Source organism: Schistocerca cancellata, chromosome 5, assembly GCF_023864275.1.
Source record: "Schistocerca cancellata isolate TAMUIC-IGC-003103 chromosome 5, iqSchCanc2.1, whole genome shotgun sequence".
In the NCBI taxonomy this organism is placed as follows: Eukaryota; Metazoa; Arthropoda; class Insecta; order Orthoptera; family Acrididae; genus Schistocerca; species Schistocerca cancellata.
Genome location: NC_064630.1, coordinates 488,392,357 through 488,406,087, shown reverse-complemented (window position 1 = coordinate 488,406,087; position 13,731 = coordinate 488,392,357). Strand labels below are relative to the sequence as shown.

Genomic DNA, 13,731 nt, shown 5'->3' with positions numbered 1-13,731 from the left:
GTGCTTCTAGCGCTAGCAGAGGTCGCCATTCCCAAGGAACCTATTTCTTTGGCAACAGACGTGACGAAAAATTAGAGCCGCAAGTACTCTGTCGCCGGCCGCTGCAAAGGCCGGCGTCAGAGCTGTACAGGTCAGTTCTTCCGGCTTCAAGAGCGTTTCATAGCACCCGGGCGGGCTATCCACCAGTTCACCTTAGAACGCTCTCTAAGTCCATCATAGGGAACGACGCCGCTGTTTTCAACATTCGTAGTTGTTTTCCTTGGTGCAATTAGACTGCATCCAGGACAGACTATTCTGTTCCTGTTCTGGTGTTATTCAGGACAACATCCATTTTAGCCTACGTTCCATGCAAGTGTATTTGTCTATGCAAATAATAGTTGTGTTACTTTTTCACGCCCGCATCTCGTGGTCGTGCGGTAGCGTTCTCGCTTCCCACGCCCGGGTTCCCGGGTTCGATTCCCGGCGGGGTCAGGGATTTTCTCTGCCTCGTGATGGCTGGGTGTTGTGTGCTGTCCTTAGGTTAGTTAGGTTTAAGTAGTTCTAAGTTCTAGGGGACTGATGACCAAAGATGTTAAGTCCCATAGTGCTCAGAGCCATTTGAACCATTTACTTTTTCACACTCTGGAATCACACTCTGGAATCATACTGTCAAGTCTTCATACCTGTGAGACACTGTAGGCCTAGTTGTGATTTTGTTATTATCGTCGAAGCAGAAGCTTCTTTCCTTGATAAATGAAGTTTTGCAAACTTTGATCTCTGTTTTCCCTGTGTCGGTGTGAGCGACACATTAGTCAGTGTGTTCACTATGTGGTGCTTCTTCAAGCAACCGCGTGAAAAATTGTTCCTTTCCTGTAGAAAAATGGCCACTAACCATCAATTTTTTGTTCCTTTTCTAAATTTGTGTTTATAGAAATTCAGTTCAGAAAGATTAACATGCTTCGGCAGGAATCTTGCACGGTAACTTTTTCTACACATCGTAAGTTTAACAATATCAGCACTAAGAAATAATTTAAAACATGTGGTCGGTGTCAATAAGCACAAGTAATTTGGAACTTAGCGAAACTGAAAGCCTCGTGGTGCTCACCTTCTGCATCTTTAATTCAAATAGAAATGTATTTAGAGGCCATTCATTACGTACCTTTCCTTTTGGAAATGTGCTGCGAATTCGACAGCTCCAAAACTTCGTTGCTTCTGGTTTCGAAATCACCCTTTCTTCCTGAAAACAAAACGAAATATTTTAGGAATTTAGTAAAATTACGCATTTAGAAGTATGGAAGGCCGAAAATCTCTGATCATGATCATGGCTGAAAATATATCTGAAGCCACACTATGTATCGAAGGAAACCCGCACTAAGTATAGAAACGTTGGTAATGTAAATAATCTGTTTTTGTATCGTTAAATCTGCTGTCGTTGTCCGGGTATCTCTGACACACTTAATTTGAATCAGTAATAAAAACGAGCCAAAAGTCGGATAATCTAGCTCCGACCTGTAACAGAATCACACTATTATCTCCTACAATTCTGTAATATGAATATCGCTTATTTAAGTCCTGCTTAGGAAGATAAATTGTTCATCAGACATTCTTGTGTAATCTGGTTACACATGGCGCTGGAAAACTGTGTGACAGTTACCTGGGTAACTAAATGTTTAACAATTGGAGTCTATATTGCTATCTAGTGATGTAGACCGAATGTTGCTATCTAATTGCTAAAAGCGAACTGAGTCCACAATAAACGTGTCACAATGCAGCGCGATGGGTGTTGGTTTGAAACTTAGAGGTAGCTTAAAATTGTGCACTAGGCCAGGAATCAATTCTGAAACTCTGCTTTCGCCGGCAATTTTATTACAGATCTAGCAATCCAAGCACGAATAGCGACACTTCCTCAGCGTTTCAGATCTGCCAGATCTCTCCATGACATTACAGGTAAGCTTGTGCGACAGCCACTCCTACCTTCCAGGACGGCCAGAGCAGCAATGCGAGCAGAAGAGCTTCTGAGAAGCTTGAAAGGTATCTGTCTAAACCACCATTCAAATAAAAGTATTATTTCTAATGATTAGCTTGGCTTCACCTAGTTCAGCAGATTGCTTTTTTTCCTATATACAAGCCTGGGGGAGGAATTGTGTAGGGAAAGAACTTTGGTGATTTTGGTCAATAAAATTCTTGTTAGTATGTGACCGCATTGTCAAAGTGTACGAAGAATATGTATTACTGTTACCTTATTGGGTTTTAAGGATGAGGGGAAGGGATGTTGAACGCACTTTATTGGTGTTCGCATTACTTGTTTTCATTGCCGGCCGCGGTTCTAGGCGCTTCAGTCCGGAACCGCTCGACTGCTAGGGTCGCAGGTTCGAATCTTGCCTCGGGCATCGATGTGTGTGATGTCCTTAGGTTAGTTAGGTTTAATTAGTTCTAAGTTCTAGGGGAGTGATGACCTCAGATGTTAAATCCCATAGTGCTCACAGCCATTTTTTATTTTCATTGCTATAAATAGGCGTTCTTGACTGGTGTTTGTTGCAATAGACCGGTGATGCTGTATTGTAACGTATCACCCCGGACTACAAGTCCATTTATAAAAGGTGTTTGTTGCACTGCTTGCCCCTGTTAATGAGGAACAGGCGGCAGGAGTGATGTAGCGTTGTTTAGTTGCCTCCCCCCCCCCTAGTTCCGGCTGAAATGTGCGAGCAGTCTGTGTACTTGCGGCCGCTGCGGTTTCCCATGCGCCTGTGTGTGTGTGTGTGTGTGTGTGTGCGTGCGTGCGTTGCTTCGCATGAACTGCCGTCCTGTAGCGCTGTTATTGCTTGCAGCCAGGACTCGGGATGTCTGTACCTGTGTTCTTATTTCCTGTCGGCGGGTCGCTTGGCTATTTCTATCACTTCTCCAATACTCTGCGCCCGCATCTCGCGGTCGTGCGGTAGCGTTCTCGCTTCCCACGCCCGGGTTCCCGGGTTCGATTCCCGGCGGGGTCAGGGATTTTCTCTGCCTCGTGATGGCTGGGTGTTGTGTGCTGTCGTTAGGTTAGTTAGGTTTAAGTAGTTCTCAGTTCTAGGGGACTGATGACCATAGATGTTAAGTCCCATAGTACTCAGAGCCATTTTTTTCCGATCCTCTGCCTAAAGATAAGCGGCTGTTTCGCTAGTACGCGGGCTTCTCGAAATTCTATCTGTTTTCGGCGCTTATCCTGATGTTCTGCCACCGATGACTTGTGTTTTGTTAGTCGGATGTACGGGGTGATTATAATTAGAGCTGAACTTTCTAAATGCTCTAGAAATAACACCACTGGTCAGAATGACGTCAAATTGCAACGGAATATTATCGGAGAAGGGGGAAAACGTTTGCCAGAAGAAAATAATAGTGTGAAAATTGATCAATAGATGGCGCTGTATGTGTCAGAATACGTAAATGGAAACAACTGTCATGCGCACGACCCATTGAAGTCGATTTCAACTTGTTGTAGGAAACGGTGGACGGCACATTGAGTATGTTTTGCGCCAGTCACATGGAAATTAATAATCCGATTTGAAACTTCCTGGCAGATTAAAACTCTGTGCCGTTCCGAGACTCCTAGGCTGTGGCAAAGCCAAGTCTCCGCAATATCCTTTCTTCCAGGAGTGCTAGTTCTGCAAGTTTCGCAGGAGACCTTCTGTGGAGTTTGGAAGGTAGGAGACGAGGTACTGGCGGAAATAAAGCTGTGAGGACGGGACGTGAATCGTGGTTGGGTAGCTCGGATGGTATCCCGGGTTCGAGTCCCGGTCGGGGCACACAGTTTCAACTGTCTCCGTTGACTTATATCACTGCCGTCCTAAGGGGCCCAGGTTCGATTCCCGGCTGGGTCGGGGATTTTCTCCGCTCAGGGACTGGGTGTTGTGTTGTCTTCATCATCATTTCAAGCCGGCATGGTATATAGCTCAGCGTGTTCGGTCACAGAGGACGTGGCCCTAAGTAATAAAAAAAAAATCGTGTAAAAGGAATCAATGTTCAACTTACAGGGATGTCTTTTAACGTCCGCCCAGACCAAACGCAACGAACAATACAAAAAAAAAAAAAAGAAAAAAAACAAGATGGTAGATCATTTGCCCGGACACGGCCAAACTCTTCAGTTCGAGTCTCGATCTGACATACAGTTTTAATCTGCCAGGAAGTTTCATATCAGCGAACACTCCGCTGCAGAGTGAAAGTCTCATTCTGGATTAATCCGATTTGATTGATACATTTAATGCGGTTTTTGGGCTCATGGCAATTACAAACAGATGTGAGTGATGTTTTTATGCTGGTGTTGGCCTCTGGGCCATTAAAAACCGCTTTTTTCTATCCGATGTGATACGACCTTGCCTTGGTGGATGGGCTTACGTAACTATCAGTATCACACTTGTACACCCATGCCAACTGAATAGTACAGTAGTTTAACCTCAAACGTACACCTTAGGCATTGTTGTATGATTCATTTGTCATTGTAGTCGAACACTATTAAATTATGATGCATACAGCGCCATCTATTGCTACATTTTGTAACTATTTATTTTTCTTCTTCCATACGTTTTCCCCATTCTCTGATAATAATCCGTTGCAATTTGCATCATTCTGACCAATGGTGTTATTTCTACGTTGTTTGAAAGTTTAATTATAATCACCCCATGCGGCTGATCCCGGCGGAGGTTCGAATCCTCCCTCGGGCATGGGTGAGTGTGTTTGTCCTTAGGATAATTTAGGTTAAGTAGTGTGTAAGCTTAGGAACTGTTGACCTTAGCAGTTAAGTCCCATAAGATTTTACACACATTTGAACATTTTTATAATCACCCTGTATGTTCCGTGTTCAGACATCCGTGTGGCATTACCGTCGCGCACCCGATTTTATATACTCAATATAGCTTGTCAACGATATCTTTCGGCGAGTCAAGAACACCTTTTACTCTGTTAATGCTTCAAGAAATCGGTTTGATACCTGTGCAGTGCAGTGCAGTGCAGTGACCCCCTTGAACAAATCGCATCGGGGAAACAAAAGTGACACAAGTCAATAAAATGCAATTTTTGGTTTATGTCACTCAAAAATAATTCTGAAGTGCCCCAATGTGCACGAAAAACGTCACATCTATATCTCGAAATTAGTCTGTGGCAGTTGTGCTGTAGCCTACTTTATGATTCGCCAAGGCAAGAGTATTGTCGCTTTAGATTTGCTACTAGCGGGTGTACCTGGGGCATTCAACCGTTAATCTTTTCACGTATACAATAAGTTGAAATTATTTCTTAATATCGTTCATTATTACAATCCGCGCGAGGTAGCCTCAAGGTCTAGGGCGCCCTGGCACGGTTCGTGCGGCTTCGCCCGTCGGAGCTTTGCGTCCTCCCTCAGGCATGGGTGTGCGTATTGTCCTTACCGTAAGTTAGTTTAAGTTAGATTAAGTACTGCTTAAGTCTAGGGACCGATGACTTCAGCAATTTGGTCCCACGGCCACGTACCACCATTATTACAATGTCTCTGTTTATACCGAGTCTTTATCTTACATAACAATTTGCTTCAGACATAGAAACATATATAAAGCAACAGACACTGTTTTGACGTTTACAGCTGTTGTAAATATTACGAAGTGTAGTGCATTGCAGTATACAAAAAAAAAAGGGAAATTTCTGCTACAAAGGAAGTTCATATTGAACCACTCTTGTCAGCGGAAAGTATTCCTACATTATACCAATTCGTTTATGATTCTACGTTTTCGGAAATTATGTCACTTAACTTTTAGCTTATTTTTACAAATTATAATTTTAGTTGTTTTTTTTATTTTGCTAATAAAACAATTTCAACTCGATTTAAAATTTTATTCTAGCTTAAGTACTAATTTTGCCCGAAGGAGGTGCTAATGTCATATTATACTACAGTAAGTAAAGAAAAAATATATTATTTCGTGTGAGAAATGGAAAAATTATTACGTGAGGGGTCTAGCAAAAACAAAAACTTTTTAGAGAATCAAGAAAAGTGACACAACTCAAAGAATTAATTAATGATTGCCTTATAACGCCTCACATTCGACGAGAAGAGAAATACATGTCCTTATTATAGTTGAATAAGATATTATGAAATTTACTGCCAAAAATACCTGAAATTTATAAGAAGGTCACAAAATTTCAATATAAGCTTTACAGATTTCTTCGAAGTCCATTTTTATCAAGTACTGGATTTTTGAGTTGTGTCACTGTTCTTGCTGTGGTGCGATATCACAGTAGGGCGATGTTTTGCCCTTCCTTCTGCGCTACCCTTCTGCCTTCATCGTTTGTCACCATAGTTTTATCTATCATCTTCATGCCATAACCACTGGTTACGAAAACGGACCTGAGGTTTTGCAGTTCAGGCTTGAGATGTTCTTCACCGCTAATCCCGTGGACCCTCTTGATTAAAGTGCGCGAGGTGGGTTTCTTCAGTGTAGGGTGGTGATGGGAGCAGGCATGTAGGTAGCTGCCGGTGCCAGTGGGCATTCTGTATACCCTGTGGCCAAGTATACCACCAGATTTTTGATAGACTTTCACGTCGAAGCAAGACAGCACCTCATTCTTTCTATCTCCATAGCCAACTGGATTTTACTGCGGTGCTGTCTGAGGTGCTGGTGGAAGTTCTTTAGCTCTTCTTCTCCGTGTGGCAAGGTTACACAGGCGCAATCAACACATCGGCGCCAGCATTCTTGGCGTGAAGGTGCGGACTGGAGTTCTGTTTCTTCAAATGCTTCCACGAAGATATCTGTTGCAATAGGCGAGAGAGGGGAACCCATAGCTCACCGTCTGTCTGTTTACAGAATTCACATTTCCACCTGAAATAGGTAGTCGTGTGGCGCACTAGCTCGCAGACATTGTGTGTCATGCGTTCCTTTAAGATGTTCACGTTCTCTGACAGTGGTACAGTCGTGAATAAAGACATGACGTCGAAGCTGACTTGGATATTTGTGGTTAGGTTTTATGGGACCAAACTGCTGAGGTCATCGGTCACTAAGCCTACACACTACTTAAACTAACTTACGCTATGGACAACACACGCACCCATGCCCGAGGGAGGACTCGTACCTCCAACGGGGATGCCGGACGGACCGTGACAAGACCCCCTGGACCGCACGGCTACCCCGAGACGCAAAGCTGACTATTAGGTCCGTAGCCGAGGTTCAGTTTTCTTTTAAAAGGGCAGCAAAGTGGGTGGAGTCCTTAACGTAAGTGTGTAGGCCATAAAATGTGGAAGCTTCAGAGCCAGTTCTTTTGCTAGACTATGTCGGTGAATTAATGCTGTTCATAACTGGCAGTAGAGGAAAAGCCTCTTTGTGGTCATTAGTTACACCATATATCCTTGGTGCCAGTACAACTTGCGATGAGTCTACTGACCGCGTCCAAGCTCATTCTAGTTAGCTTTAATAATGCTTGCATCGACTTGATTATGCTGGCCGTCCGATCCCCAATAAGTTTCTTATGAATGGTTTCACTCAGAAGATCCGCCATTAGTTTATTTTAATCACATGCCCTAAGGAATTTTATTGACTGTGACCACTGCCGCGGAAGCCTACACTTTCATTTATTTATTTTATTTCCTTTTATCTCATACCTTAATCCTTTGTCAACCTTTAGGCATGATCTAAGGAATGTTAACTCTGTCGTGTATGAACGTGTGACTGATTGAAAGTGTAAACACTGACTAAAATGGCTTTATGTCACACTGATGGTGTATGCACTGAGGTGACAAAAGTCATGGGATACCTGCTAACATCGTGTCGGATCTCATTTCACCCGGCGTGGTGTAGCAACTCAACGTGGCATGGTCTCAACAAACTGCTGGTAGTCCCCTGCAGAAATATTGATCCATGCTCCCTCTACAGCCGCCCACAGCTGCGAAGATGTTGCGGTGCAAGATCTTGTACACGAACAGACCTCTCGATTATGCCTCATAAATGTTCGATCGGATTCACGCCTGGCGATCTGGATGGCAATTGCTCGAATTGTGTAGAATTCAAATCAGTCGGGAGCAACTGTGCCGCGGTGGCATGGTACATTGTCATCCATGAAAATTCATTGTTGTTTGGGAACCTGAAGTCACGAAAGACTGCAAATCAAGTAACCGAACACAACCAGAACCTACTCCATTCCACGTAAACACAGGCCACACCGAGCCACCGCCATCTTGCACGGTATCTTGTTCACAACTTAAGTCCGTGGCTTCTTGAGGTGTACGTCACAATTGAACACTACCATCAGCTCTTATCAACTGAAATCGGGGCTCAATTGACCATGCCACGGTGTTATAGTCGTCTGGGGTCCAACAGATATGGTCACGAGCCCAGGAGAGACGCTGCAAGCGATATCGTGCACTTAGGAAGGCACTCGCATTGGTCGTCTGCTGCTATTGCTCGTTGACGTCAAATTTCTACTCATTGTCCGATCCAAATGGAAACGTCGTGCGTCCCACGTTGACTTTTGTAGTTATTTCACGAAGTGTTGCTTGTCTGTTAGTACTGACATATCTACGAAAACGCCGCTGCTCTCGATCGTTAAATGAAGGCCGTCGGCCACTGCGTTGTCTGTGGTGATACGTAATACCTAAAATGGTGTATTCTCGGCACACTCTTGATACTGTGGATCTCGGAATATTGAATTCCTTAACGATTTCCGAAATGTAGTGTCCGATGCATTTAGCTCTAACTACCGTTCAGCGTCCAAAGTCTTGTTAATTTCCGTCGTGCGGCTATAATCTACATCTACATCCATACTCCGCAAGCCACCTGACGGTGTGTGGCGGAGGGTACCTTGAGTACCTCTATCGGTTCACCCTTCTATTCCAGTCTCGTATTGTTCGTGGAAAGAAGGATTGTCGGTATGCCTCTGTGTGGGCTCTAATCTCTCTGATTTTCTCCGCATGGTCTCTTCGCGAGATATACGTAGGAGGGAGCAATATACTGCTTGACTCTTCGGTGAAGGTATGTTCTGAGTTTATCTATCATCTCCGTAACGCTTTCGCGATTACTAAATGATCCTGTAACGAAGCGCGCTGCTCTCCGTTGGATCTTCTCTATATCTTCTATCAACCCTATCTGGTACGGATCCCACACTGCTGAGCAGTATTCAAGCAGTGGGCGAACAAGCGTACTGTAACCTACTTCCTTTGTTTTCGGATTGCATTTCCTTAGGATTCTTCCAATGAATCTCAGTCTGGCATCTGCTTTACCGACGATCAACATTATATGATCATCCCATTTTAAATCACTCCTCATGCGTACTCCCAGATAATTTACGGTATTAACTGCTTCCAGTTGCTGACCTGCTATTTTGTAGCTAAATGATAAAGGATCTATCTTTCTGTGTATTCGCAGCACATTACACTTGTCTATATAATCTTGTCACTTGTCTATAATCACGTCGTAAACCTTTTCACATAAATGCCCTGAATACAACAACTCAGCCAATGCACTGCCCTTTTATACCTTGTATACACGATACTGACGTCGTCTGTATATGTGCGTCCCATGACTTAAGTTACCTCAGTGTATGCGATCGTAGAATTCTCGCTCTACACTCACGCTCATAAATTAAGGATAATGCTGATACATGGTGAAAAAACGCACTGGCGGGCGGTTTGCGGGTTTAAATCACCTCGGGGTGTGACCATGCGTTGCATTTGACCAGTGGCCGTCGCACGGTGGCGCTGACAGCAGTCCACATACGCAGAGTTGTGTTGGTGGATGTCAGATTACAGTGCAGCAAGTAAGTGTGCAGACGTTTTCAGACGTGCTAATGGGGACTGTGTGTTGCAAATGGCTCAAAGAACACACATTGATGACGTTATGAGGGGTTGAATACTAGGGCAACTGGAGGCTGGTCAAACACAGCAGGTCGTACCACGAGCCCTTCGTGTGCTACAAAGTGTGATCTCAACATTATGGCAGCGATTCCAGCAGACAGGAAACGTGTCCAGGCGCTACAGTAAGAGACTTCCACAGTGTACAACACCACAAGAAGACCGATACCTCACCATCAGTGCCCTCAGACAGCCACGGAGTACTGCAGGTAGCCACGGAGTACCGCAGCCACTGGAACAGTTGTCTCCAGACATACAGTCTACAGATGACTGAACAGACATGGTTTGTTTATTCGCCCAGAGACCTGCAAGGTGTATTCCAGTGACTCCTGGTCACAGGAGAGCCCGTAAAACCTGGTATCAAGAACATAGCACATGGTCACTGGAACAGTGGTCCCAGGTTTTGTTCACGGGCGAGACCAGGTATAGTCTGAACAGAGATTCTCGCCGGGTTTTCATCTGGCGTGAACAAGGAACCTGATACCAACCCCTTAATGTCATTGAAAGCGATCTGTATGGAGGTATTGGTTTGATGGTGTGGGGTGGGATTATGATTAGTGCACGTACACCCATGCATGTCTTTGACAGAGGAACTGTAACAGGTCAGGTGTATCGGGACGTAATTGTGCACCAGTATGTCCGCCTTTTCAGGTGTGCAGTGGGTCCCACCTTCCTCCTGATGGATGATAACGCACGGCCCCACCGAGCTTCCATCGTCGAGGAGAACCTAGAAACACATCATATCAGGCGAATGGAGTGGCCTGCCTCTTCTCCAGACCTAAACCCCATAAGCACGTCTGGGATACTCTCGGTCGACGTATCGCTGTAGAATTCTGCTCGACCACCTGATCCAGAGTAAGCCAACCCGTTGTGCGGCCTGTGTACGTGTACATGGTGATCATATCCCATACTGATATTGGGATATATGCGCAGTAGAAAGTGGCGTTTTGTAGCCGATGTGTTTCGGGACGGTTTTGTCAACTTATCACCAATACCGTGGACTTACAGATCTGTGTCGTGTGTGTTCCCTATGTGCCTATGTGTTTTGTGCCTATGTGCCTATGTGTTTTGTGGAGTGCCACGTTGTGTGGCACCAAATTCTGGAATTATCCTTAATTTATGAGCATAAGTGTAGATGACTGGTAACGTCGGCTGCTCTGTTGCATGGCCAGCTAAAAAATAGTTTGCCCCGCATTTTGAAAACATTCATCGTGCGATTGGCCATTCAGACCACTGTGGGAATTGTGGAAATTCCCACCGAACTCATGTTAACGTTTTGTACAGTAAACTAGTGAGAGGTTGGACTAACGGGTGTTGGCATTTTTAGCATCCTCTTCATTGTGGGAAACGTTTGGCGTCGCGGCGTCGGTTTTCGTGGCTTCTTTCAGTCATGGTCTGATAGTCTGCTGAGAAACATGTGCTGCTTCAGCGCGCACTTAGGATAAAATATTTTGGTAGGGAATTCAGTTCATGATTTCTTTCATAATGTATCTTATCCGTGCCGTAATTCAATGCAGTTAACAAGGGAAAATGTAGCTAAATTGCGCGTGTGTGTAAATTTTATCACTTTTCAGTTCAACGTTTGGAAGAGAAACACGATTTCATTATTTATCCATGTTAGGTTCTTATCATTGTGCTCTACAGATTTTCCTGAACAGAAGTCAGGTTTGATAGCAATCGCTTGGGAATTCTTAGGGTTTTCTCCATGTGCTGTAGCGAGTGTTTCAATTTTAATGCGCTCACAAGAGCTACTGTGTCTCATACTATCGATGATATCATACTTTTCTGATAGAATAACAACCAGAGAATTTGTTAAGAAGCCAACCCCTGTAAGGAACCATACAGTGAGATGACGAAAATTGTGGAATATCTCCTAATATCGTGTCGGCCTTCCTTTCGCCCGGCATAGTGCAGCAACTCAACATGGCGTGGACTCAGCAAGTTTTCGGAAGTCCCCTGCAGAAATACTGAGCCATGCTGCCTCATTATCCGTCCATAATGGCGGAAGTGTTGCCGGTGCAGGATTTTGTGCACGAACTGACCTCTCGATTGCTGTTATGTTCCATAAATGAATCAGAAACTAACCATTCTCACTCTATGATCGGTTCAGTTGGACCAGAGGACACAGTACATTCCATCTAAACACAGCCCACACCACCACAATCTCGGACAGTGCCTTGTCCACAACTCGGGTCCAAGGCTTCGTGGGATCTGCGCCACAGGCGAATCCTGCCATTAGCTGTTAGCAACTGATTCGGGACTCATCTCACCAGACCACGGCTTTCCAGTTGACTTTTTTCACCTCACTGTAGTGGTAAGATGATTTATGCATTCATAATGAGTCGTAAAATTTGATTAGAAAACACTTCGTGTTAATAATTTTCTTGTCATCTAGTATAGTCTGTAAATCTTTTCGTTTACGTGCATTCCATGTCCTGAAATTAGTGAGAATAGCTGCGATGCTTGAATAATGTCTTTGTAAACTATTATTAATGAAATTATTCATTCCCTGATCAGTCGGGGTGAAAGTCGTTTAGTTAGATTCCATTGCGTTTTGTGGATAAATCATTGGTGTAAACCTCATTATTTTCTCTTAGCGACTTCAGACGACATTGGACTCAGTAGGCGTTGCCTAAGATTGATAAGGAGCGCAGTAGCTGCACGAAGTCCATTACATACAGCGAAAGATGTATTCGGTATCTTCAATAGCGCTAATATTCAGAACCAAACAGGATCAGACGATCGATAGCATCAACGCGTAATATTAAATCTAACTAAAGGAACAACGGGCACCTTCTGAGCTTTTAAAGTAGTACAGCTATACTGGCAGAATTGATTCAGTACGTTACAGGACTTTGTCTGGTTAATGGTAACTCAAATTTTGTTACTAATGTTGTTGTACTATGCGATATCACCAAGTACCCGGTTGCTATTCATCAAAAAACCATGGTAAAGGAACAAAGAAAGCTTTCTGTAGCTACAGCGCTGAGTGCCTAGGAAGCCTAAAGGATTGACAGATACGAGAATTCCTCTGCACTTCCAGAGCCATTTAGTCCGAGGCAGGCCTTAGTGGATGGAAGAAGCCAGGTCTAGAAGAAGTATTACCTCAAGTTCCATGTTTCTTAGTCAGGCTTAATCGTTAAACAAACGTTTCGATCACTACAGGAGCACTGACTGACGGGCCTTGAAGCCGACAGCGAATAATATCTGGTTTACATATCTACGTTAAGGTTGACGTTTGTATGACGTTTTCTGCTGATGGCGGGACAGCGGTCTGTGGAGCTGTTGTCCTCTTACTATTTTATCTCGTTCCACACTCTATGTCGCTGAAGTCTTTACGAAGTTTCTGTCCAGTGCCACGGGAAACAGCACATGGTTCCAATAAGTGAAAACACAGCGTCATAATGTGTAGCTATAAATGTTAGAATTTACTTGTGAAACTCAGAAAATTCACAACTTGCTCGCTATAACTTTTTTAAAAACACACCTCAATAGATTTCATGTTGTTGTAGTTGTGGTTTTGTATCCAGAGACTGGTTTGACGCAGCTCTCCACACTACTCTATCCTGCACAAGCCTCTTCATCTCCGAGTGACTACTGCAACCTACATTCTTCTGAGTCTGCTTAGTGTATTCATCCCTAGGTGACCCTCTACGATTTTTGCACTCCACACTTCCCTCCAATGCTAAATTAGCGATCCCCTGATGCCTCAGAACGTGTCCTACCAATCGATCCATTCTTCTAGTCAAGTTGTGGCACAAATTCCTCTTCCCCCCAATTCTATTCAGTACCTCCTCATTAGTTACGTGATCTACCCATCCAACCTTCAGCATTCTTCTGTAGCACCACATTTCTAAAGCTTCTATTCTCTTCTTATCTTAAGTATTTATCATCCACGTTTCACATCCATACAT

The 13,731-nt window shown here is 44.0% G+C and overlaps 1 protein-coding gene across 1 annotated transcript in view; it reads right to left on the bottom strand.

The window, feature by feature from the left end:
* Positions 1-1,130: 1,130 nt before the first annotated feature.
* The window catches only part of LOC126188618 (opioid-binding protein/cell adhesion molecule homolog), a 342,397-nt gene continuing 329,796 nt past the window's right edge, over positions 1,131-13,731 (bottom strand). Inside the window, exon 8 of the mRNA XM_049930219.1 lies at positions 1,131-1,216. Coding sequence (XP_049786176.1) covers positions 1,131-1,216 — 86 coding nt within the window. The remainder of the gene's footprint in view (positions 1,217-13,731) is intronic.